Below are 25,264 nucleotides of genomic sequence, written 5' to 3'. Positions count from 1 at the left end.
TGAGTTCATTATGACAATTATTGAACGTGTGAATAATTAAGAAGCTGAATATCAATCCAATTTCTTCAATCATACTGAAAGCACAGTGTAATTAAGGTCTTTTTATTCACTTAGAGTGAATAAAACATTTTTAACTGCTATTTATCGAATTAGGATTATAATTTATTTTAAATGTTTCCTACTGTTAGTTATATGTTTATTTATTTCAAAAACTATTTCACATTAAAACTACAAACTATATTCTATCTTCTGATAAATTTTATACTTTTATTAAAGCACTATACTTTTTCCAAGAAATAATAATGTATAAAAAACTAAACTTTTTGATGCTCCAAAATCTGGAATTGAGTAATTCACACACATTTCAAATAGTAAAGCTTTTAATGGACTATTTTACTTTTAAAAAAATGTTCATTAAGAAAAATCTAATATCAGTGGCAAATGTTTTCTTTTTCAGTTTAAATCCATTTCATATAAAATATAAAAACATTTGCATGTCTATAACTTTCATAATATCAAACAATGAACATTGAGAAAATAAATATGACCAATAGCAAAATATTTTGCACTTTAAATAAGCACTGGATCAAGTAGTTCTACGGTGACTTCAAATTCTCTCCTGTTCCTAAATATGTGAATTTTCAACACATTTTCACTTTGTAGCAGTTTATACACATCAGATGCAGAGTTGATTTCTTTTCCATTTATAGCAGTAATAATATCACCATGTCGAATTCCACAACTGAAAGTAATATATACATATATGCATTAGTGAACAGATGGACAATAATAATTTTTACAGAGAAGTTTTAAAACTGATAAAGTAGAAAATGGTCAAAAGAAAAAAAAGACACCACTTAAAAGTTTGGTGGGATTTCTTTCAGCCCTGTTGTGTCAAAAAAACAAAACTAATACTTTTTCCAATTTAATGGAAAAACAGTAAAACTTGGTGCAGACATTTGCCTACTCTTGTTTTGTAAAGAAATATAATGGTAAGGTCCTAAAAAATGCTTAGGACTCAATATTTCTAAAATTTTAGGGTATAAACTTTAAAAAAAGTTACAAATTTAGGTCATACATTTAATTACAAAACCTTTTAATTCATAATTTATTAAAAGGTAATAAGCATAAAAATATGACATTTTAATATAGATCAGGTATGGTTTACCTTTGGAAAGTTTTGCACTCTAATTAATAAGTAGTCATGAAAAAATAATGACACTGTTTATTTGATTTATATATTTATTGCTGGCACGAGAGATAGTGGTTATATTATCCCCTCAATATTTAAAATCTCAAAAAGTCTCCCCTTGTATCAGTATCAGTTTTGAGTTTTATATCAGTTTTTATGACTGATTTTAAAATCTAGCAAGAGGAATACCACTTTCACACTTTTTTGGTGACGAGAACCAAGAATAGTTACTTTATTTCTAGAGTCATTTTAAAACGGTCCATACGAATTAAGCCAGGTGTTCCATACATAAGTATATAATATATTTTTAAGTAATAATTAAAAAATAATAATTAGAATAATTAAAGATAGATATATGGGTAAATTAAATGACATCTTCAGACCTCTAATATATATTATAATGTAACTGTATAAATAATCTCAATAACTAATTACATTTCGAATATAACATGTTATTAAACATACATGCCTATTATAAAACAAATAAGCATTAAGCTAAAAGGTCTAGTAATAAATGGACTATAAATAAGAAAATTCATTTCTAAATAAATTCAAACATATTTCAAAATCAGCATTAAAGAAATGAAATGAACAAAACAATATTAAATAATAGTTAATTATTGAGCAGATAGAATTACATTGATAAACAAAAAATATTTGTTAATATGAATAGTTACTTTCAACACAGCTTGAACAAATATTTATAAAAATTCTTCCAAAGAAATTTTGTTTTAACAATTAAATATCAATTATGCAAAATTATATTTAAATCTATGGCTTAGTAATAAAATATACAAAGTTTCAACTTGAGAAAAACTATCAATTGTTTACAATTGTCTACATACAAATAAGAAGAAATCAAGCAGTAGAGAGGAAATAACTTAAATGAGAAAATTCTTAACCCATTACAAGGAAGTAAGCAAGATCATAGAATTAAAACTAAAAAAAATCTAAGCTCATTTATGTGGTTAAAATTAAAATAAATAGACTGACTACCCATTTGTTTTACATTTTAAAACATTACAATTGCTGGTTTTTTAATACAATTCAAGAATTGCACAACTGAAAAATTAAAAATAGATTCAAATTTATAGATAAAATACACAGTGATAGCAAAATTATAAATGAGGAGATTGACTCTTAAATTATTAAACAATTGAAATAATTCAGAAAGCTAAATTGTTGATTATGGTATAAATTTTCTAAACTAGTGAAAGGAAAACATAAAATTTCAAAACAAAATTTGGGTTTTTATGAACATTATGAGTTTATTGAATGAAAAATAAAAAAAAGAAGGATCCCTTAAAAAGTTTAAAATTATGCAATGGCTAATATTTGAATGAAGTTCAATTTTTTACAATTAAATGAAGACAATCTTTAGAATGGCAAAAGATGTGTGAATAAAATTATTGCTAACAAATGGGTAGTCAAAAGAAAATAGAGCACCCGATATAAAAAGATGATGGAATTTGTTTTATTTTAAAGTAATTTCCAACAATGTAAATAAATTTATCCCACTCTGAGAAAAGACTATCGCGCATTTTAAGTGTCGTAACAATAAAATAAAACAGTAGCAAAAATAAAAACTAGATACATTTTATGAACAAAGATACTAATAAGATGATATTTAAGAGACAGACATTAAAAAACCAAGTCAACTTTGAACGATACAATTATTATATATCATTAGTTGCTAGTAAAATTTACTTCTACATTTTATGCTTACATTAACCTTAAAAATAAATAAGTGTCACATTATCCCCTTTCCAAAAAAATAAATAATTTATATAATGTTTGTATTTAACAGGAAATTGCACGCATTTTTCAGATCTAGTTTTTACTGGAGAAAAAGAATAGAATTAGACAATGAATCAAATCTCTTTCAACTTTGGCATGTCTCTTGAATCTTGTTCTGATGGCGTAATGACTAATGATGTCAGTTTGAACTTATGTGAAAGAATTTCTTAAATTCTCTTCTAAGATATATACTAGCTTTACTCAAACAATGATGACCTTAACTTGCTTATCTTTCACCAGAATGTCAAATGTTTTGTCCTTGCATTGAACAACTTTGTGAGGACCAATATATAGAGCTGTTAGGTAAGATTTTACAGAAATCACTCTGAGAAATATGTAAGAACCTGTTTTAATCTTGAAAGGCAAACATAGATTTAGCAGAATGGTTTGATGTTTAAATTGGTTTCAGTAGCTGTATATGTTGCTTGAGTTTAATTAAAAAGAAAGTTTCATCTGAAGGCTGCATGTTCGTATCAGGTCCGAGTCACCAGTTTGTCGTCGGAGTTAATTGTCACAACAATTAAATAATGAGATAACAGAATAAATTCAAACATAAATTTGATTTACAAATATACTAAGATATTTATGAGACATGGACATTAAAAACCAAACCTACTTCAAACAATATAATTATTATATATCATTAGTTTCTAATCAAATTTACTTCTTTTATGCCTATGTTAACTTTAAAAATAAGCATCTCATAATAAGCGTCTCCACATGACAAATAATTCTAGTCATGTTAAAAGAGGTATGTCACTAACAAATCCTAAATGTCTTTGGTTGTCAAAGGGAAAATATGCAAGAAGAAAGATCTGAGTGTTACAATGAATACTGAAGTATTTTCAGCCAAATCATTGTAGTCTGTATCACACAAAATGACTCAGACATGCAGTCAGTCATTCTGACAATTATTTTTTTCTTCTGCCATTTGATGAAGAAATAACTAAGTGCAAACTTTTCAAAACTGAAGGTGATCTTTGACTATGATATGCACGGAGCCATGGTTATTAACAACCTGATCACGGATTTCTTCCTCTATGATTCTGTGGTGTTCATAGGGCAGACCACTAATCCATTTCATTAATTACTTCCTAAAATTGAGTGCCCTAAAACGTGAACTGAGTGTCCCAAAAACTTTATTTTTCTGAAATGCTAATACATTTAAGTAAGTTGATAGTTAAGTTATACTTTCGTTAAAAAACTTCTTGAAGGTGCACTAGATGTTCTTCGATAGAAGTGGAATCTACCAAAATGTCATCTATATATAAAGTATCCTAAAACTTCCAAAATTCTATCCAGACGTATTTGCATAGTTTGTGCTACATTTTTTAAACCAAAACTCATGTAGTTGAATTCAAATAAACCGAATGGCATTATAATTGCGGTTTTCTGGATGTTTAATATCATTTTTAAGACACAGACACTTAAAACAAATCCTACTTTGCCTGACATAATAATTATATATCATTAAGTGACAGTGAAATTTACTTCTACATTTAATGCTTATGTCAACTTTATAAATATGCATCTCAAAATAAGTGTTACTACAGTATACAATCCAGACATGTTATGATAAATTGTAGGTGTTCTGGCATTTTCTGCTACCAAGAACTGAACTACACCATTTTGCTTGCCTCCATTTTTAATACTGAATGAAGAAACACATTTTACGCTGAAGAGCAATAAAAAAGCAACTGCATAGACCTGTGCACTATGCATTTCTGCTACCCAACACATAGCACTATTGATTTGCAATAACAATGTTATCAACTTAATCTAGGAATGTGTTTTATGGTAGGTGTTCATTTCAATTTGACTGTCCCTTATAGTTTGCTCTGATAATAATAACATAAGTCTACTAAATATCCTAATTTTATGATTGTTAAAAAAATCTAATTAAACATTTAATTGATATTGATTTTAAGCAAATAATATAATATCAACATGTTTAGAAGTAATTGTGAATCAACCAAAAGAAAGATAGAGCATATATAAGGAAATTAAGATCAGAAAGAGCATTGCAAAAAATTCTATTCCAATCACAATTAAAATAATTTCAAAAAACATACAAGTTTTTTTGTATTTTTTTAAATTTCTTTGCAGTCCGTCACAGCAAAGAGCAATATGTCACATTGTTTTCATACTGATCAAACTTAGTCTGACATTATAAATCATATTACATCTGACATCAATCATACATTTGACATCAATAGCAATCAACAGTTTTTTAAATTTCCTTGCAGACTGTAACAACAAATAGCAAAGAACAGTCACAATATTTTTATATTCATCAAAATCAGTCAAATGTTATCAATCCTGATACGTCTGACAATAGTAAACTATTTTTCTTAAAAGATTAAGAATTTTTGAGGTCGAAGAAATTGATTTCTTGTTAAACTAAATAAAATTGATGATTTTTTTGTTAAAAAAGTTAGATTAATCTTTTTAAAAAAAAGAAAAATACAAAAAAAATTATTTTAATGATATTTTTCAAAAGTTCAGATAAACTAAATTCAAGATAGTTTAGCTTTTACTATAAGCTAGGTAAAAGGTATTGATTTTTCAGTATTTTGTTCAACTTTCTGTTGAAGAAAAACTGAGGGGTTTTTTTTACAAGGAAAATTTTAATCTGAAAATTTTATTCACGTGAGCTAAGTAAATAGTTGAATTAAAAACATGATAGTTCTAATTGTAAAATGAAAATAATTACATTAAGACTTTTTTGATATTTAGTAATTTAGCTCTAGAAACAAAACAGACAAAAGCTAGAAATCATAACTTTTTTATCAGAAACATATGTTAAACATGAATCACTAATAGTAAGTATTCAAAGATATTTGAAATTCTTGTGCATTAAAAAGTTATGAAACCGAAGAAAAAAAATTTTATTAAAATTGTGTTCAGTTCATAAAAGTGACTAATCGTATTAACAAAATAAAAATTGTATATCATTAATATATTTCCATTATAAAAAGTTACAAGTTTCTAAATTTTCTGAAATAACAAAAAAAAACATACAAGGTATAAATAAACACTTGACACATTAAGAAGCAGAAAAAAATCCACATAAAGCAGGCCTTGTATGTGCCAAAGAAAAAAAATCAAAACATTTTTTTAAAAAAATTCAAGATGTTGGATTGGTACCATACTTTTATAAAGAGTAAATGACAAACTAAAAATAGTAATTTGCTCTATTTGAATAATAACAAAGGCAAATTTTATCAATTTTTAATATCAGAATTACTTTCTTTTCAACAGAGAGTTTTAAGTTTGCTGCTTAATTTTATTAACGGAACACTGAACAACTTGCAATAATTTGAGATTAATAAATAAAAATTTTTATTGTATAGTTGCATCAAAAAATAACCAGTATCATTCAGTTAATATTCCCTCATACAATATTTAATTAAAATCTGTAATGGAGTTCAAGAAAATTTTAAAGAATTCAAATAATTTTAAAATAAAGTTTCAATATTCTCAAAAGGAAAAAACAGTTAATATGCTACTTACATTTTTGTACAAATGTAATTTAGTGGATGATCCCTCAATTCAATATTTAAAACTTTTTTAATATGTTCACTGTATGATCAATTGGTATCAATCAATTTCAAAATCAATTAAAAGAGAATAATCAATAATTGTGAAATTCCAAAACTCTACCTTACAAAATTTGTTACGATATTTGCTGCAAATGACCCCAGAATTCATCAAAATAAAAATATGATAATGTAAAATTATTAATTCAGTTTCTTTCTCACATAAAATAATATTTTTAAAAGTTTGATACAGTTAATCTTGTGGGTAATGCTATATGCCTGAACTATGTATATATTTAATTGAAAAAATTTTGAGATTTTGATCAAATTTTGAAATTTTTACAACTTTATTCATTAAAATAAAATAAAAAATTTTAATCGAATATACAAATATTTTCACTAATTCTATTTTAAAATCTGTAGCATTCATAGAAAATGGGATGATCTGAACACACATAAAAATCAGGATCATAAGGACAAAAATCTAAAAATCAGGACAAAGAAAGAAAAAATATTTTTATTAGGTTAACAAGAAATATCCCTGCTTTAAGATATCAAAAAGACAAACCGTGTAAAAGACCCACCACTATAAAAAAAAAAATATATATATATATATATATGATCACAAGCAATGAGTAGACAATAAATTCTGATTTTCATAATAGTATATCTAATATACAAGCTAATTATCAATATTTTAATTTTAGCTTAACTAATTCGTCTAATAATAAGCATAAAGGCATTCATAACAAAAAAGTAGTTTTATAAGCAATCTTAGCTCTCTTTAAAATTAAGGAAAATAACAAGAAAAAAATTAACTGATTGCAAAAGTGCAACCATAGTTTCAGACCAAATCAAACATAACATTTTTATTAAAAAAAAAAATTTTCTTCTAAATTTTATTAAGAAAATTTATCAACGTTCTTCCCGTTCTACCTTCTATAGAAATACAAAGGTTTCTCCAAGAAAGTTGCATTAATTCCTTCAAAGCCATTTAAATTGTTTTACAAAGAGCAGAATGTATGAACTGACAAGGTCAGACTTTTAAAGTCTTCTTGCAATATCTTTTACACATTGAAAGATATTTCATGTTGTGGACATTTTGCCAAGACATTAAGAGAAGCTCAATTATCTGTTAGTTAACAATTTCACTGGACAATATAAAAGTAAATCATGAACATTTGTAATTATCTGGCCCTTCTTTAAAAATAGTGTTTTTGTCTTATGACATAGAAAAGAAATTTGTATTAAAAATATGTATAGAAAAAGTTTAAAATTTTTTAGTTTGATATACAAAAAGCACTGAAATATTACACAAATTTAAAAACTTTTAAAAAATAAAATTACTTACGTGTAGGCTGGAGAATCAATCATAACTCTCCAAACCATTATACCATTAGAGACATTAGGAAAATCAGGGCTTCTTTCTCTAAGCTCTTGTATTATAGTAGGAGACAGAGTTAACATTGTTATACCAAGATATTTCTTTTTATTGAGTTCTATTTTTTTACCTATAAACAACAAAATTAAGTTAGTTATTTCAAAAGTATATTTCAGCTATTCAAAAATACATACATGGTTTCAGAATTTAATCTGCCTTGATTTTTCAGCAGCTTTTTCGTTTTAACATGCAAACATGTAAAACAAACAAAATAAATTTAAAAATTATTGATGCTTTATAACAGATACTTAAAACAGTTGAATAAAATAAAGATCAAATCTGTATAGAGGAAATAAAATAAAAGCATAGATTAATAAAATAGATTAGCCAAAAAGTTATAATTATAAATTTAAATAATACATATTTGAAATAAAGAAAAGTTTCTTTTTGCACTGCAAATGAAGACCCCTTGATTGCCTTACAACCCAAGATGCTCTTAACAGTAAATTTTGTTTCAACTCTGGGAATACTACATTTTGTGAGAACAAAATATGTTGTGAATATTAGTGACTTGTAAAAACTCCCTCAGCTAATTAAAGCTGTGATATTGCCTGCTGTTACTAGTTACATAGTTAAGTTTTCCCTTAGTATAAATTGCTTAAACTTTTGCACATCATTCATTTATGCAGTAGTTGTTGCATCCAATAAAAAAATTTAAAAGTGGCAGCTAATTTATATTTATAGCTAACAAAATATTTCAATTATAGCTTCCACTTTATTTTTTAAAAAAAAAATAATACACTTGTCTGTCGTGGAACTAAATATAATCACTTGAATAGTAGAATCAAAATCACCCCTAAATTATAGAAAACTGTCACGATTCTACCCACGTTTTAATCTTTGATATGATGTCAGTTCAATCATTGTTTTTAAACCACTAATCAGCAGTTTAGGAAAGAAGCATGGAAATGCTTCAATAGTAATAATGTTTGGGGACAACACTATCAGTGAAATCAGATAGGAGCCCATCTTGCTTGTAGAATATTGGTTGATATATATATATATATATAATCAATTTTTAAAAAAAGGCCATTTTGAATGAAAAGTCTAAGATAAGCCCTTTTAGAAATTTACAATTACATTACAAGCACAGGTTTGCTACGGGGGTTAATACATTTAGTAAAAAAAAGTTTCAATTTTTTAGTAAAAACTTAGCCAGAAAAAAAATTACCACTAAAAATAACATTTTAAAGCTGAATTAAAATTTTAATGTAATAAAATAAAAAAATCTATTTGTATCTAACAATAACTGCTTCTTTTTATCTGATTTGCTACATGCACTAACAATTTTATTTTTTTATTTTCTCTAATACTCAAGTGATCAAGTATTTTTTAAACGCAACTTAAATTTATTGCATTTTCTGTTAATTTAATTTGATATTTAAATATTACAGCTCTAAATTTTTTAAGTTTAATTTGTTTAAAAAACTTATTAAATTTATAAGTAATGCAAAGTTCAATAAAATTACATTAATGACTTACTATTGTAACAGAAGCCTAAATTTACGTGATTTTATTCATTATATTTATGGGCAAAGATTTTAGATTTTTGCAATACTTTTTTAATCATTGAGAAAAGAAATATTTGCCAGTTATTAAAACCTCCATGTGAACAGTTTTAAAAATCAAAAGCAATAAATATTTAGGGTCTTTTATAAAAATTTTACTTAAAAATTCCAATGAGAAAACATCTTATTTTTCTTAGTTTCTAACATTAACTTTCTCATGCACAATGATTATTACTAAAATAAAATTTTCTCATGCACAATGATTATTATTAAATTATTTTTTTGCGCACAATAAATATTATTTCCTCAAGTGCAATGGTTTTCTATTTAGCTACCTTAATAATAATTTTAATTCATTTGTCCAAAATAAGGCAAAACTGGCTGGCAAGCACAGATATGAATCAAATTCAATTAAATTAAATTAATGAATCAAATTCAATTAAGTCCATTAAGGCATAACTCCATAGGTAGAGAGCTGACTAAGAAACCGCTATGCACACATATTAAGTTGAACATTAAATCTGTTGTGAATCACAGTCACCTCATAAGTTGTGATCCAGATGTTTAGAGAAAAGTGTACCAGCTTAAGCACTTTTCACATTGTCAGACTGGGGTAAAAATTATGTACCATGACTGTTAAAAGATAAGAGCCCTGAAAGCGAGTTTGGTGCTTTAATATGGGTGGCTGCTGAGTAGTCAACATTTCATTACAATCCATAAGCCAAATTTATTTCTTTTCTAACAAGTTTGCTTCTGAAAATGTTCTGGTCATTTGAATAGAATTAATAGAGAAATAAAAATCCTTAAATTCTATTGATCATAACTTTTAACATAGTTTCAAAAGTGTTGAATAAAATACTAAATTGAAAAAAGTGTATGAACAATTCATGCATAATTTGAACATTAACTTCTTATCTACCTTCACCTTTCGTTTCAATTCGCTTTAAAAATTCAACAGCACGATCAGAGGGAATAGCAAATGATATACCTTCAGTAACCTTCATTGTATTAATTCCTATAGCCTCTCCATCCTAAAATGGAATAATATTTTATGTAAAGAAGATAAAAAATGTTTACAATACAGTAAAGATAATAAATTTCATTTTTCCTCTTTAATAATTCTCAAAGATTATCACACCAAGCAGAACAGAAGTTATTCTAGAACATAGGCTGCACACTCTGGGTTTTAACTTTAGCTAAAACAGTCTGCTACTTTTAAAAAAATAATTTTAATTTTTTTTAATGTAAACATAATTTGCAATTTGCCTTACATTTTAATCTATATGTAATTCTATATCAGGGTTTAAACTAAAAATTTTCTTGAAAATAGTTCTTTTAGTAGCCTTAAATATAAAAAAAATAATAGCCAAAATAATGTTTGGTTTAAAAATGGGTGAAAATAAATCGTGATTTTTCATTTTAAAATCACGAGAAAGAGAATACGAATTGCAACATTTGATTTTAAAACATATGAAAAAAATTTATGATACTTGATTTTGAAATAGTACAAATACAGTAGGGAACCGATTATCCGGAACGATCGGGACCATCGCTATTCCGGATAACTGATTTTTCCGGTTTTCTGAATCGCTACAAAAAGCAGTTTTTTTATTGTTAAAAGCAACTAAAAAAACGAAAAATATTTGGAAATAATCTTAAAAAGAAGAAAAAAATATGAAGTAATACACTAATGATTATTTCCAAAATGATGGTAAGGTAAACATCTTTCAAAAAAGAAAAATCCTAAAATTTTACGAGGAAAAAAATTTTTTTTTTTAAAAATGGCGGGGAAAATTTACCAAATTTCGTTCCGGTTTTTTGGTTTTCCGGTTTTCTGATTTCCGGATAACGGGTTCTGTACTGTACCAATCGTGATATTTTAAATCATGTGGGTATGAATAACATTATTTGTTTTATTAATGGCGTGAAAAACAAATAGTGATGTTTGATTTATAATTAGCATGAATGGGCATCACAATATGTGATGTTTAAATCATGAGTATATGAATAGGGATGAGTTATATAAAATTCGCTCAATGTAGGAGTTGAAAATTGCATAGATTATGCGTCCCAAAATGAGACATGATGGGGGAATCATAATTTGCAGAGAATTATAGCAACTCTGTAACATTAAATTTTTCCTGTAGACATTGAAATAACGTGTATAAAGTTAAATGGAAATAATTAAAAAATTAATCCCCCTATTAAAGCAATAATGCATAGTTGAGTATTAAAAAAAATTAAGTTAACAAAATGAAATTAAAAACCACACTGAATAACTTTTGATCTAATAATCGGATCTTCACATTCTAAGACTCAATCTTAATTGCTCAGGTGGGTGACCTGAAATAAGCTAATTAATAAGTGCAGACAATATTTTAAGTTCCAAAGTCAGACATAAAAACGTACTTTCTCAGAATAAACATACCTTTCTTTCCAATGGTTTCTGATATCTGACCCCCCAAAATATAAGGGATAGCCAAAATCTGGGAAATATGGTCCCAATAGGTTTGTCAGGAGAGAACTCCAAAGTTTGGACCCTTCAATGTTAATTTTGTTTTTTGCTTATTTAGCTTGATTCCAAGAACTTTCTAAGCGAATTAAAACATTTTTACAAACAATTATGAAAGTTGTTTATCCAAAGATAATTCCTAGCAAAAATTAACTTTTAGTAAATATTTATTATTTTTTATTATTTTATTTAATAATGGACGAAGAAATTTTGAATTGTAAGGTACACAATTTTTGCATCATTTTAAAGAATATAATTTTTCACAGTAAGACACTGGGCAAAATTATATTCTTTAAAGTAATGTACAAATTTGTATACCTTACAATTCAACATTATTTCAACCGTTTTTAAATAAAATAATAAAAAAAAATATTTAATAAAAAAAAAAAATTATTTGCATGAAATTATCCTTGGATAAACAAATTTTATAATTGTGTGCAAAAATTTTTCAGTTTGCTTAAAAAGTTCTCGAGATATGGTGAAATAAGCAAAGAGTAAAATTAACATTAAAGTGTCCAAACTTTAGAGCGCTCTCCTGAGCAAACTATTGAGACCAAACTTCCAGATTGCAGCTAACCCCTATAATTTGAGCGTCAGAAATCCAAATCCCTCATTACAAACAATTACATTACAAAATACAAAATTTGAGCAAAATTGGTTGAAAAGTTACCAAGAAATTGAGTTTCAAAAAAGTCAGATATTTGAAATTCAATTTCTCAGAAACTATCCGACCGATTTTGCTCAAATTTTGCATTTTGCCATGTAAAATAACGTTCTTTAAAATTATTACTTTTTGCGTATTCCACCATGTCTCGAGAACTTTTTATGTGAATAGAAAAATTTTTGCACAGATAACTATAAAACTCATTTATCCAAAGATAATTCCATTCGAAAAATAACTTTTAGTAAATATTTCTAATTTTATTTAATAATAGTCTAAAAAATTTTGAATTGTAAGGTTTATAACTTTTTACATCATTTTAAAGAATGTAATTTTACATGGCAAAAACAAAATTTGAGCGAAATTGATCCAATAGTTCCTGAGATATTGAATTTCTAAAAAAATGTATATTTAAATTTGATTTTTTGAGATACGAAATACATATTGTAAAAAACGTCATACTTTTGAAATTTAATTTCCCAAGAACTATTTGATCGATTTCACTCAAATTTTGTATTTTGCCATAAAAAAATTATATTCTTTAAAATGATGTAAAAAATTTTAAACCTTAAAATTCAAAATTTCTTTTACTGTTATTAAATAAAATAATAAAGAATAATAAATATTTACTAAAAGTTATTTGTTGCATGGAATTATCTTTGAATAAATTAACTTTATAGTTTGGTGCAAAAAATTTTTTCAATTCACTTAAAAAAAGCAGGAGATATGGTAAAATATGCAAAAGTAAAATTAGCATTAAGGGAATAATGTTTCACAGATTGCGACCATCCCCTATATTTTGTGGGTCAGAATTCCAAATCCATCAAGGAAAGTTACTTAGAGAAAGTACATTTTTGCATTTGATTTTGTAACTTAAACTTTCATCTGCACTAATTAATTAGCATATTTCAAGTCACCCCTTTGAAACATTAAGATTGAGTCTTAGAACATAAAGATCTGATCACTAAATCAAAAGTTATTCAGGAAGGTCCATTTTATGTACATATGATAGCATGAATGACAATGAACATTAGCATAATTGATTTCTGATTAAAATATTTTACTTTACTTTAGATAAATTAGGAAAAAGAAATTTTTAACTGAAAGAAAGCTTAAAATTAAAAAAAATCCCACAGAAACCTTGAATGACACAAGTTATTTGAATTAGACTTTAACAAATTTACCACAATCATAGCACAATTAAAAATTACAACAGATATTTTTCTTTTAAGTAATTCTAGTAACATACTCTTACATAAAAAGACATTGAAAAGTGTTGACAACATAGCTGAGAAAGGATGGTTAATATCACCACAACTTAAAACTAATTTTAGAGTAACAAAAATGTGGTTACATCTAGAAAAGACTTTGAAAAATTTCTGAATATTTTAAATTTTTATTAATATTGTATTAATAGCAGATTAAAGATAGCACATAGTTACTGAAAACTAAGACAAACATTTTTTTTAAACTGTAGTCCATCTGCATGTCATTAACAAGACATATAAAACAATATATAATTATTGAACTTTCTGTTGTTTTCTTACCAGATTTACTAGTGGACCACCAGAATTACCCACGTTTACAGCAGCATCAGTCTGAATGTAGTCAGATTTTTTATGGAGTCCTAAATCCTTCCCTTGCCTGTTAGCAGAACTTATAACACCAGCAGTAATTGTGTGGCTTAAAGTCAAGGGATTTCCCATAGCAATAACAAATTCTCCAGGTCTAATATTAGATGACTGACCAAGAGGAAGAACTGGCAAATCTTTCTAGAAAAAATGAATTAAAACTCTATCAATATTTAAGGTATTGACACATAAAAGTTAATTAAATAGTAAAAATTATTTTAATAACGAAAGTAATGATACCATAGTCTAATTTTCACAACAAATTTCGCAACTTAGCTTGTGAAGAAAAAAAAAATTATGAAAATAAGTTAATTAACAAGAGACTTAAACAGTTGAGTTTCAATGATACAAGCATATTAAAAACAATTAGATAATTCAAAACTAATATTAATTAATCTATATTATTTGCAATTTTACTCTGAATGATATCAAAGCATAAAAGATTTTTTTATTAAAATTCTTAATTTAAGAGCATTTACTTTAAATTTTCTCAAAAGATTTATTTATATTTGAGTTTTTTTCCCCTTTTCACAAAAAAAACTAAATGTTTTGCTTTCAATTTTTTTCAAAAAATTATATCTTGAGAAGTTTTTAAAGCTGATGTAGTTTTTCCATTAACAAACAATGTAAATAATGTTCTTTTATTATTATTTTATGATTCTAAATATACTATGCTCAAATTCAAAGTATTTAAAGTAGATAATAGATATTTTCTAATAACTATAAACTGATACACATTAGAAAAATAAAATTTATGAATTTTATTCGATGACATAGGGCCAGGGCAGAATTACACATTTACATAAACTTTTCTTTGAGTAAAAAAAAAAAAAAGAAAAAGCACTATTTACTTCAAAAATAAATAAATAAAAAATAAACTTTATATATTTTCTTATAATTTATAATCAGTGTTGGTAAGTGCAGCTTGGAAGAGATCAATAAAAACACTTGTCAACTAGAACATCTTTCTTTAATATAGCTAACTATTTACTTACAAACAAAACTGCAAAAGGTTATTCGTTAAGTATTTAAAAAGATGGTTAGTAAAAACAATTAACAAAAAACTTAAAACTAGTTGACAGCAAGTATTTTTTTCTAAAGGTGGGCGTCACTGGGAAAACAAAATATTGGGACGAGATTCACTGAAGCTGCAACCTCGACGGTAGAGAAATCAGCTGCTTAAATAGCTGAGAGAAGACTGCTCACTCCTATCAGTAGCTCATCAGTCATGTTTGCCAGCCAGTATCACTTCACATAGGAACTACAATCCTTAATCCTCCTACCTCAAGCTTCTTTGCTGAGTGTTTTTGTGTCTCTGTGCGTTATGTTTATTTTTCCGCTAGTTCCCACAAATAAAGGACTCAACAATTAGATTTCTGAGGACCACACAAAGTTTCATTCATAACTATTACATTTAAAAATAGTATAGTTTACATCAGTAAAAATGAATGTATCTTTTCTTCTCTGTTTAGGTAAAAACATTTGTGATTAAAATCTTAATATATATCCAAAATATATAAAAAATATTGGATATTTTTTATTAGCATTAAGATCATGATTTTACCAATCCAATGTTTAGCATACTATTTCATTTAAAAATGGATCAGTAAAAATGTATGTATATATTTTTTCTTCATTTAGGTAAAAAATATTGGTATTAAAATCTTAATATATATCCAAAATACATAAAAGAAAATATTGGATATTTTGTATTAACAAAAAGATCTTGATTTTACCAATCCAGTGCTTAGCATACTAGCACAAAATAACACTGCAGGACTCTTAAATTGACCGTGCAAAACACACTGAATATTATGAAAGACAATGGCCAATTACAATTTTCAACATCACTTGGTTCACAGCAGTTTAGTACCAGAGAAAACCAGTGCTTTCAAGTTTGAATCAAAAATTAGAGTTTGACTTGAAAAACTTAAGAAGGTTCTCTGCTTAAATATTTCCAATCTAAAATCTCTGTGGAATGCTAAAATGATCCATTATTTATACCACCGAGGGGATTTGCATGTTCATTTCCTTTCACCGCTTGTAAAACTACTACAGCACATCAGGACAATGCATTGCTACTCTAACAATGAAAGTTTTGCAGCCCCAATGGTTGAAAGCAAAACAGGTAACCGAACCAGCACTTGATGACCGAGAATCTCATCTTTCAATTGGTCAAAACCACACAGTGAGTGTTTGGTTCATCACAAGTTTCAGAAACATATTAACAGTTCAGGAATTTGGATTCATATTAGACAAAATAAATTTAAAAGTTTGTCTCATATCATTATTGTTATGTTCAATAGTCTTGGAAATATAAGTTTTAAAAGCCCAGTAATACAGTTATGAAAACTCTTGATTAGATTACATGTTGACAATAATTTACATTAAATATAATCTCAGTTTTCACACCACATATATATAACACCAAATACACTACAGAATGTAAGCTTAATGAAGAAAAAACCATGTAAAAAAACAATAGATACACCAAACCCTATTAGGTAAATTAATTAATTCAAGTGACAATATACAAAAAATAAAAAATATTCTGAAATTTTGTTGCATATCTCAGTGTTAAGTAGCAAATTTTATAAGATTTGAACTTTGATTTAACAACTTTGCAGTATAAATGGCAGATCTATTTATCAGGTTTTTTCTTACATCTTATATCATATGCATCAAGTTTTTCACCAACTTTTTTTTAGTTTCTTATTTTTTAATTTTTTTATAATACATTTTAATAAAAACATAAATTCATTGCTTTCTTATCATAGTAGTTATATCATTTCTTAAAATACAATTAATCACTACATATTTCTAAAATTACTATAATATATTAAAAAAATTTAAATATAGTGAATTATTAAACACAATTCTAAAAATATGTAATAAAAACTAATTAAATATATTACTCAGAGACACAACTTTGGCAATATTTCACAGATTATTTAGCATGACTTTTGAGGTTCTCTACAACATTAATCATTCTAAATAATATCATGAACTTCTTGGTATTCTGGAAACTCAAATATTCAGAGATAGATTATGTGACATCTAACTAAATAAAGAAATCCTAAAGTAAAATAACACTTAATAAGCAAAAATTTTTAAAGATAATAGAATTCTGTACAATGAGAAACACATAATAAATATTTACAATGACTTACAGCATTTATCCGTACAGTTGCAAGGTCTGTTTCAGAATCAATATGTTCAACAGTTCCCTTGTATTCTTTGCCATCAAAAAGCTTTACAGCAACATGACCATAATGTGAAACCACATGGGCATTTGTTAAAATGAGACCATTTGAATCCACAATAAAACCTGAACCATTTGATACAGGAATATTTTTATGCGTAATAGGGTGTCTGAAAAATATAAAATTTAAGAATAAATTATTTGTAAAACATATTTTATAATATAATTTCAGTTTTTCCTTGTTAATCTTGCTTTACCTCCAAAGTGGATTAAAATGTGGCTCAAAAAGTACATGAAATAAATAGAAATGCAACAGTAAATGCATAATTGTTTATAATATTTACATTATTATTAATGTATACTACACAGATAATATATATATTTACTTATATGAAATTAAATGACAATAAATATTAACACAACAAATCTACAAAGAACTATCTCGGCTAAAGAAAAGTTAAACTCAAATATATAAATTCAAGGGTCCATTTTCTTTATGCAAGAACCTTATTAGAGTTTTATTTGCACAAGCGAGTATATTTTATTAAATAAATGCTGGAATGCGATTGGATTAAATGTTCAATTCAAAACAGCAACTTACACACTTTTGCGAAAGCAATGCCAAAATGATAACTAAAAGCTTATCTTAATGGTTCAAAGGAATGACCACAAATATATTAATTAATTAAAACTAATCATCAAGTTACAGAATTCAGACACAAAAATGATCTTTCTCTGAATAAATGCACCTTTTTTTCTCACAGATTTGGACTTTACCAGTCAAAAGATGAGGGTAGCCTAGTCAAATACACAGTCCCTATACTTAACTCAGAACAAGGGTTGAATGTCAAAACCTTCATGTTAAATCCACTTTTAGCACATTTTAATATATTTTGGGAAGTTGCAAATTAAAAAAAAATTTTGGCGCTCATTATGAAATTCACTAATTTAATTAAACATAATTCCATTCAAAAACTAGATCTTAATAACTATAGTGCGGCTTTCAGGAGAACTCCTCCAAACACCAGTCTCGCGTTGTGGCGGGTACTATGGTTACGAGGAAAGGTCACTTTGAATAGGAGTGGGGTGAATAGTTTTGTCTTAATCTTAGCCTGGCTGGTCGTGAGTAAACCAATACCGGTACCTTCGTTCCTCCATTTCACCCCCATTAGAAATGTGCTCTCGTTTGTTACCACAGCAACAAACAGCACCAAACTTTAAGTCTGGAGGAGTTCTCCTCAAAGCCACACTATATTTACTCTTTTTTAATTATTTTATTTAATAAGGGTTAATTGTAAGATACACAGTTCCAGCAGCAAGGGTACAAAAAAATTATAAGTTTTTTTCATAAAAAAGTATATAAGATAACCTTTTAAGCGATTGGTAACTAATCCAGTTGCCTAATCTAATTAAGTTTATGTGGCCAGAGGAGTTAAGATCACAAAAGTAAACGAATTGTGAAAATCAACCACCAATATTCCATAATTTAAAGGATATTTTCTTCTCGACACCTGTTTGCACCAATGAGATTTTAAACTTGCAATAAGTTTACATAAAATGTACGTAGTGGTTTCCCAAAAAGTGGCTACAAGCTATAAACTTTTGAGTTAGTCCCCTTCTAGAATGTTTTAGTTTCTGGTAACTGCCAGGAAGTTGCTAAACTTGGCCATTATTTTGGTGCAGGTATAAATGCAGAATTCTTTTCACAATTTTGCAATCAGCATACAAGTTACCGATTATATAATATTATCAGCATATAGCTACATATTTTTATTTACAACTCTGGGATTAAAAAAGTAGATTACCTTAATGGAATATTGGAAACATGAGTATTTAAAAAAAAAAAATCTCATAACAGACTGAGAGAGCAGGTAATGGGGATAAGGCAGAACTTAATGTCATATTAATATCCTGGTGTCAAATCTTAGCCTTTAAAATATAGATTTTTAAATATATAGAGGCTACAGTTAACAAAATTAATTAATCATCAGAATTTATCACGCTCTCTACCTGGCATGAATTTCAATATATACTACAGAAGGCGATGTTTTTTCGGCGACGTCAGCTAAAAAATTAAACATAATTCTAGGTGCCAATTTATTGTCATTCGTAAGCAAATGTTGACTATTCTCGGTCTTTGCTTGAACGCTAGGTGAAATATTTATCAGATTCATACAACCTTCAACACTTAAGTTATTTTCTTTCCTCAACTTAAAAAATAAATAAGCTACTGCAGAAAATCCTATCGAACTGTACAAAACATATCTTTTTGAATTATTGTCGTGAAATTTATTTGATTTATAGGAATATGGTCTAAAAAAATTTTGAAAAAACAGCGGGTATGCAATTTTGCTTCTGGTAAGTAATGGTGTAATAATTTGAAATTTGAACTTCATTTGGGCAAGTATAAACAGATTTCAAAATTAAATACTTTGTTTTATTAAAAATATTGCTAATAAAACGCTTTAGATTGTCTATTTCTACTCTGCGACTTTCTTGCAATGTCTGCTTAAAAGAACCTCCGTAGCCTAGGGATTTTAACTTCTGCCAAATGCTCAAAGGAGAAGACTTCGCCTGCAAGTCGTCGGGCTACCGAAGCTTGGGTGCCATCCCCTCTGCAGAGGATCAAAATTGTGATGGCATGTGGCGAATTTGTGATGGCGAATAGGGACGAAAAATATTGCACCTCCAAAACCCGTTCCTCTCCCCTACATTTTTTGTGGGGGTGCGTGTGTTAAGTAACCCGAAACTAATCACTGGTCACAGAAGGGGAATTGCAACCTGCGGGGGTCAACTAGCTTTCAAAAGATATCAGAAGAAACTCACTCTTCATCTTATATTATGCTTTTTCTCTTTCTAAGATAAACTTAAAAAATATTTTTTTTAACTCTAAAACGACTTTATTTACTTTCAAAATAGTTTTATCATTTTATTTAACATGCACTTTTTCTAATTATATCTTGAATTGTTTATTATTTTGATTTGATTATTTAGAGAACTAATAATAACCAGAGTATTTAAATTTATAAAATTTTACTATGTAGTCATATGAAAGTAATTCATATAAAGTAACTACATTAAAAATAAATTTATATTTTCTCTATAGATCAAATAAAGTTTGTTAATTTTTTTAAAATTGATTTGCTAATTTTTAAAACTTTTTATGTTAAAGTAAAACCTTGAGTTCAAGATTTTATTTTTTTATTACGTATTTAATTTTCTTCTTTCAATTACAATTCAAATACAAATATTTTTCACAATCTTTTTTTAATTTTAATTAATTTTTTTTAAAGATTGTTACACCGTTTTGAAACTAATTAAATTCTACCACTTTAAAAAACTATGTTAACATTTAATCCATTGTTTAAGCAAATATGGTTGCTTACTATGTAAATTTGATTTAGACTTAAATATTTGAATTTCGCAATTTGAATGAACTAAATTAACCTTCACTAAAAACTCACTTCATTTTAATTATTACTTTTGCTAACTACAATTATTATTGTATAAATAACTCCGAACTGGAATTATGATTCGATCTTAAAAAATAAACACCGGGGTTATTTGTCACAAACAAATTGAAACATCAAAATTGAAAATTATTCGATTTAATTATCACAAAATTTTAAATCATATTAAGACAGATCTAGTTTCCGATTATATCACTTAACTTATTCAAATAATTTAGCTCGGATACATTTAAAACTTCACCCACAAACTCATATTCATCATTTTTACTTACATTATTTCTTCTCAGTTATAGTTACTTTAAAAACTTATCGCCAGAGATATTATTTAACAATAATACAAAAGAAATTCCTTATTGATCTAAAGCAGTTATTTAGTATAAATTTATTAAACTGCATATTTTGAGAGCGCAGTTTTATATGAAGTTTATTTTAAAGGAATAAAGGAAAATATAACTTATTAAAAAGTGAATATATTTTATTTATCAGCTTTTGCTTGTTAAAAGGTATTTATATTTTATCAAATAATTTTTATCAAGTAATATCTTGTGATTACTTTATATAATAAAGGAACTTCATTTTTAATTAAATTATTATAACCCTAATAACAAAGAATAATGGTAAAAGTGGGTAATGAACGCATTTTATTTGTAAATGTCGTAAATAAAAGGACAAATAAATAACTTACAAAAGTATAACTTATTTCTAAGAAATTCCTTAAAAACTATCTTTGATAAGCTTTATAATTTTCTAAACGTAGAAGTAATATTATAAGAAAATTGATGTAACTCTTTCATTTCAGTTTTGAGGATTCATAAAAAAATACCATTATTTCTGTCGTAAAAATAAATTATAACATTTTCGACTAATAAGCTGAAGTGACAGTTTAAATTTATTTTTCTAATAGATCATTTCGATGGATCATTAAAAACAACAAAATAAAACAATTCTATGTTATTTTACATTTTAGTACATAGATTTGTGAGACTGCTCACTGTAATTAATATAAAGATTTATCAAAATAATCGAAATTAATTTATAAAAAGTACGATAACGAAATTTTTGAAAGAAAAGGCATTTATTGGTTTTGATTAAAACTTACAACATAACAACAGATTGAGACAAGTTTACTTTACAAAATTTTATCAAATACAAAAATACAGAAAATTATGGTTATCTAGGAGATATATTCATATAGATGGCATGCTGGCTAACCCTGGGAGGTTTTCGTGTTTTTCCTCTTTATGTAATGCTAATGACGGTTAGTTTTCTTATATTTTAATTAACTATAATTACACTAATTAAAGTTTGCAGTATAGAAATTTCTACTAAAACTCTTCTCCATGAATGGCAAAAGAGGGTCAGGGAAGAGAAATTAAAATAACACATTGATTACATACTTTGTTCTAGCAAAAAGTTATGAATAAAAATTACATTATACACTTTTAATATGAATTCGAAAAATTTCTCGTTATTAAATACATAAGATATTGCATAATTACTACTCTTAATATATATTTTTAGAATATTGCGAAAAAAAGTTTTAAAAAGTGTATTAATTAGGAACTACAGATCAGGGAATCAACTAAGGAATCAGGTCTGAAAACATCAAAACCAGTTTGACTGTCTGAAGTAACAAAGAGTAGCTTAACTCTAAGTATTACAGCTTATTTTTATTTTTTAATTTATCGTGATGAAATTTCGTGGTGTTTATAATAATCACATTTCTCATTCTTTCTATTTCATCTGGCAATCAAACTGGTTTCAATATTTTCAGTGTTGCGTTCCTAAGCATCGATTCATTATATTTTGATACCGTTTGTATTTTTCTCTCGTGAATATTAATTATGACCACTAATGTTCTTTTACTTCCTTTTTTTTTTAAAGAATTTTACAATACATGCGTGTATTTTCATATTTTTCTTCATTTGCTGATTAAAATGAAAATTTCATAATACTTTAGTGTTCTTGTGTATTTACATTAAAGCCCTAAAAACAGGGTTAAGTGCTTGTTCATGTATGGATGATGCGTGGTCTTGTGTACTAGCTTTTTTTTTTCCTTACCGTGAAAAAACATACTATCCCAGCTATTGGAGTAATTAAAACTATTTACGGAATGAAAAAATTGGAACCTTTTAAATTTTTTTAATGTAAATGTTTTTTTAAACCTACAAATGAGTGTACGATATATTTTTTTTAAAAAAAAGGAAAACTGCAGTTTTGTGATGCTTTATAGTATATTGGAAGATCTTTACGTCATTTATTCGATTTTAATTAATCTCACTTTATTCAGCAGCTAATTTTTTTAATTCTGAAACATCTCTAAAAAACAAGAAACAAAGTTTAAAAAAAGGGGAATAATGTATTTAAAAAATAAATTCCATTCTCAAAATGAATAAAAACAAGAAAATTATTACTACTAAATAAATAAAATGTATATAGAATGAACGAATTATCAGCAAATATAATTTTCATAATAAATTACAAGCTTATAACTAAAAAGAAAGCTATCGGTTTTTAAAGCGTTCCCCATATCAGTTCTTCAGAAGGACAGAGAGAGAAAAAGATTTTCAAAAGGGAGCAAGACCTCCCACCGAGAAGATTAGTGAACTTGGGGGTGGAAGTTGCCTTCCTCCCTTACTCAAAGGTAGAAAGTGACTTGTGTTTCAAAGGCAATATTACAAAAAGTAATAAAGATTAAAAAAATTAACCTACATTTTCGTGGATAGGAAAGATTGAAAAAATTATTAGTATTTTTTTTTAATTGATCACTCCGATTCTTGAACAAGAAAAATCGATTCAAAGTATGACAAGCCCGCCATAGACTTTACATGTTAAAAGCAGAATTGAGGAGTCTGCTTGGTGCAACACTTTTCTCCCGGCAACCACGATTCATGACCCTGATTTTCTGCTCTTTTGAGCGCGCCCCGTGTTCTTTGTTCGCCAAGGTTCGGATCATCGTCAGGGCTCTAGTGCGACGTAAAGGAACAGCAACAACAAAGGAGAAGATCGAGGCCTCTGAGTAGGTTTGTGACGTCATCCTCGGAAGTGTTATTAGTAAACCATAAGATAACGCGCCGACCGGTCCGTGTAGGGGGCAAGGAACTGTCCTTGCATCAGAAAGGTCCCGGGTTCGAATCCCGGGCAAGGCATGAATGTTTCTTTCTGTCTCTCTGTGTTCTATGTCCTTTCCCCTTTGTGTGTTAATGTGACCCGCCCTATAAACGGGTTGTGGTTGTGAGAATGGCGGGGCAGAAGTCGAATTCCCGGCCGTAGATGGCACCACTGAAAAACAGGAGCAATCGCACCCTCACTGCCTAAACAGGCATTCGACAAAAAAAAAAAAGTAAGATAACGCGGTACTCAGATTTGTATTAAGAGAGAAAATTATTAGTATAATATTCTAGAGCAGAAATCGTTCAATAATTAAAAAAATTGCGCAATGTTGCGGAGCTACATTTGAAATTGTCTACAAGTTTTTGTTAAATCGTATTTTTTAAAAAAAAAATTAAGATGGAAAAGATATAAAAGCAAATTATTAAAATCATTCTTCCTGTTACTCAATAACATACATAAATATGAATTTCAAAGTTCACAATCTTATAAACAAACAAGACATTATTTATAAGACTTCATTCCCAGAAAGCAAGTAACCTTAGGACAACCTTGTGTTTTAACTTTATTTTCATTGTCACGAAAAGGTTTGCAGTAAAAGCGTTTTTTCAATGACGTAAAAATATTGCAATTTCCAACCTTTCCTCCTTAAAGGAAAACTAAATGATTTTTAAATCTTTTTTAAAAAATATTGTTATTTAGGTAATTTGAGGCCTTCCCCCATTTTTTTTACAACACTTGTATTGCCAAGAATGACACTATGACTTGTATTGCCAAGTTTGACACTACGATATTTGTTTGTAAATGACTCTGACACTTTATCATTTTACAACACTTCTATTTTTTTATAACCGTCGTTGAACAGCCGACCCAATTTTTGGGTTTACGACTACTAATGTTAAATTCTGTAGCCTTGTAATTTTGAACCAAGGGCATCAGTCACCATTTACTACACGGAGAGTCTTCGGCCGGCAGGGATCGAACCCGCGACCTCTTAGACATGGGCCCAGTGCCCTACGAACCAGGCTATCCCGGCACTACAACTCTTGTATTGCCGAGATAGGAAAAATTCATTGGGAGAACGGATAAAAAATTTTGGTACAGCAGTTTGGGGTTTCAAACCATTGTTTTATCCCCCGCGGATGCGATGCAATGAGTCGTGTGGATAAGCATGGGTCATTTGAGTGCAGTGAGAATTTT

At 27.4% G+C, this 25,264-nt stretch overlaps 1 protein-coding gene across 1 annotated transcript; it reads right to left on the bottom strand.

Annotated features, from left to right (window-relative positions):
• Nucleotides 1-362: 362 nt before the first annotated feature.
• LOC107446348 (HTRA2-related serine protease) lies at nt 363-25,237 on the bottom strand. Its single transcript, XM_071187728.1, has 7 exons — nt 25,187-25,237; nt 19,915-20,072; nt 17,452-17,653; nt 14,198-14,422; nt 10,397-10,508; nt 7,880-8,039; nt 363-742 (listed from the first exon to the last, which is right to left on the bottom strand). The coding sequence occupies exons 1-7, from the start codon at nt 25,235-25,237 to the stop codon at nt 571-573; spliced, it is 1,080 nt and encodes a 359-aa protein (XP_071043829.1). The 3' UTR covers nt 363-570.
• Between the last annotated feature and the right edge of the window lie 27 nt (nt 25,238-25,264).

Source organism: Parasteatoda tepidariorum, chromosome X1 (assembly GCF_043381705.1).
Source record: "Parasteatoda tepidariorum isolate YZ-2023 chromosome X1, CAS_Ptep_4.0, whole genome shotgun sequence".
NCBI classification, from domain to species: Eukaryota; Metazoa; Arthropoda; class Arachnida; order Araneae; family Theridiidae; genus Parasteatoda; species Parasteatoda tepidariorum.
The sequence above is the reverse complement of the archived record's forward strand: the minus strand, read 5'-3'. Positions and strand labels throughout refer to the sequence as shown.

What these genes read in the sequence shown, in the direction of transcription:
- LOC107446348 (XM_071187728.1), bottom strand. Translation starts at nt 25,237, where the DNA reads ATGCTTATCCACACGACTCATTGCATCGCATCCGCGGGGGATAAAACA. An exon ending in AATATTTTTAATAAAACAAA is followed by an intron (nt 17,654 to 19,914) that starts GTATTTAATTTT and finishes TATATTTTTCAG; the next exon opens with ACACCCTATTACGCATAAAA. An exon ending in CAACTGTACGGATAAATGCT is followed by an intron (nt 14,423 to 17,451) that starts GTAAGTCATTGT and finishes CATTTTTTCTAG; the next exon opens with AAAGATTTGCCAGTTCTTCC.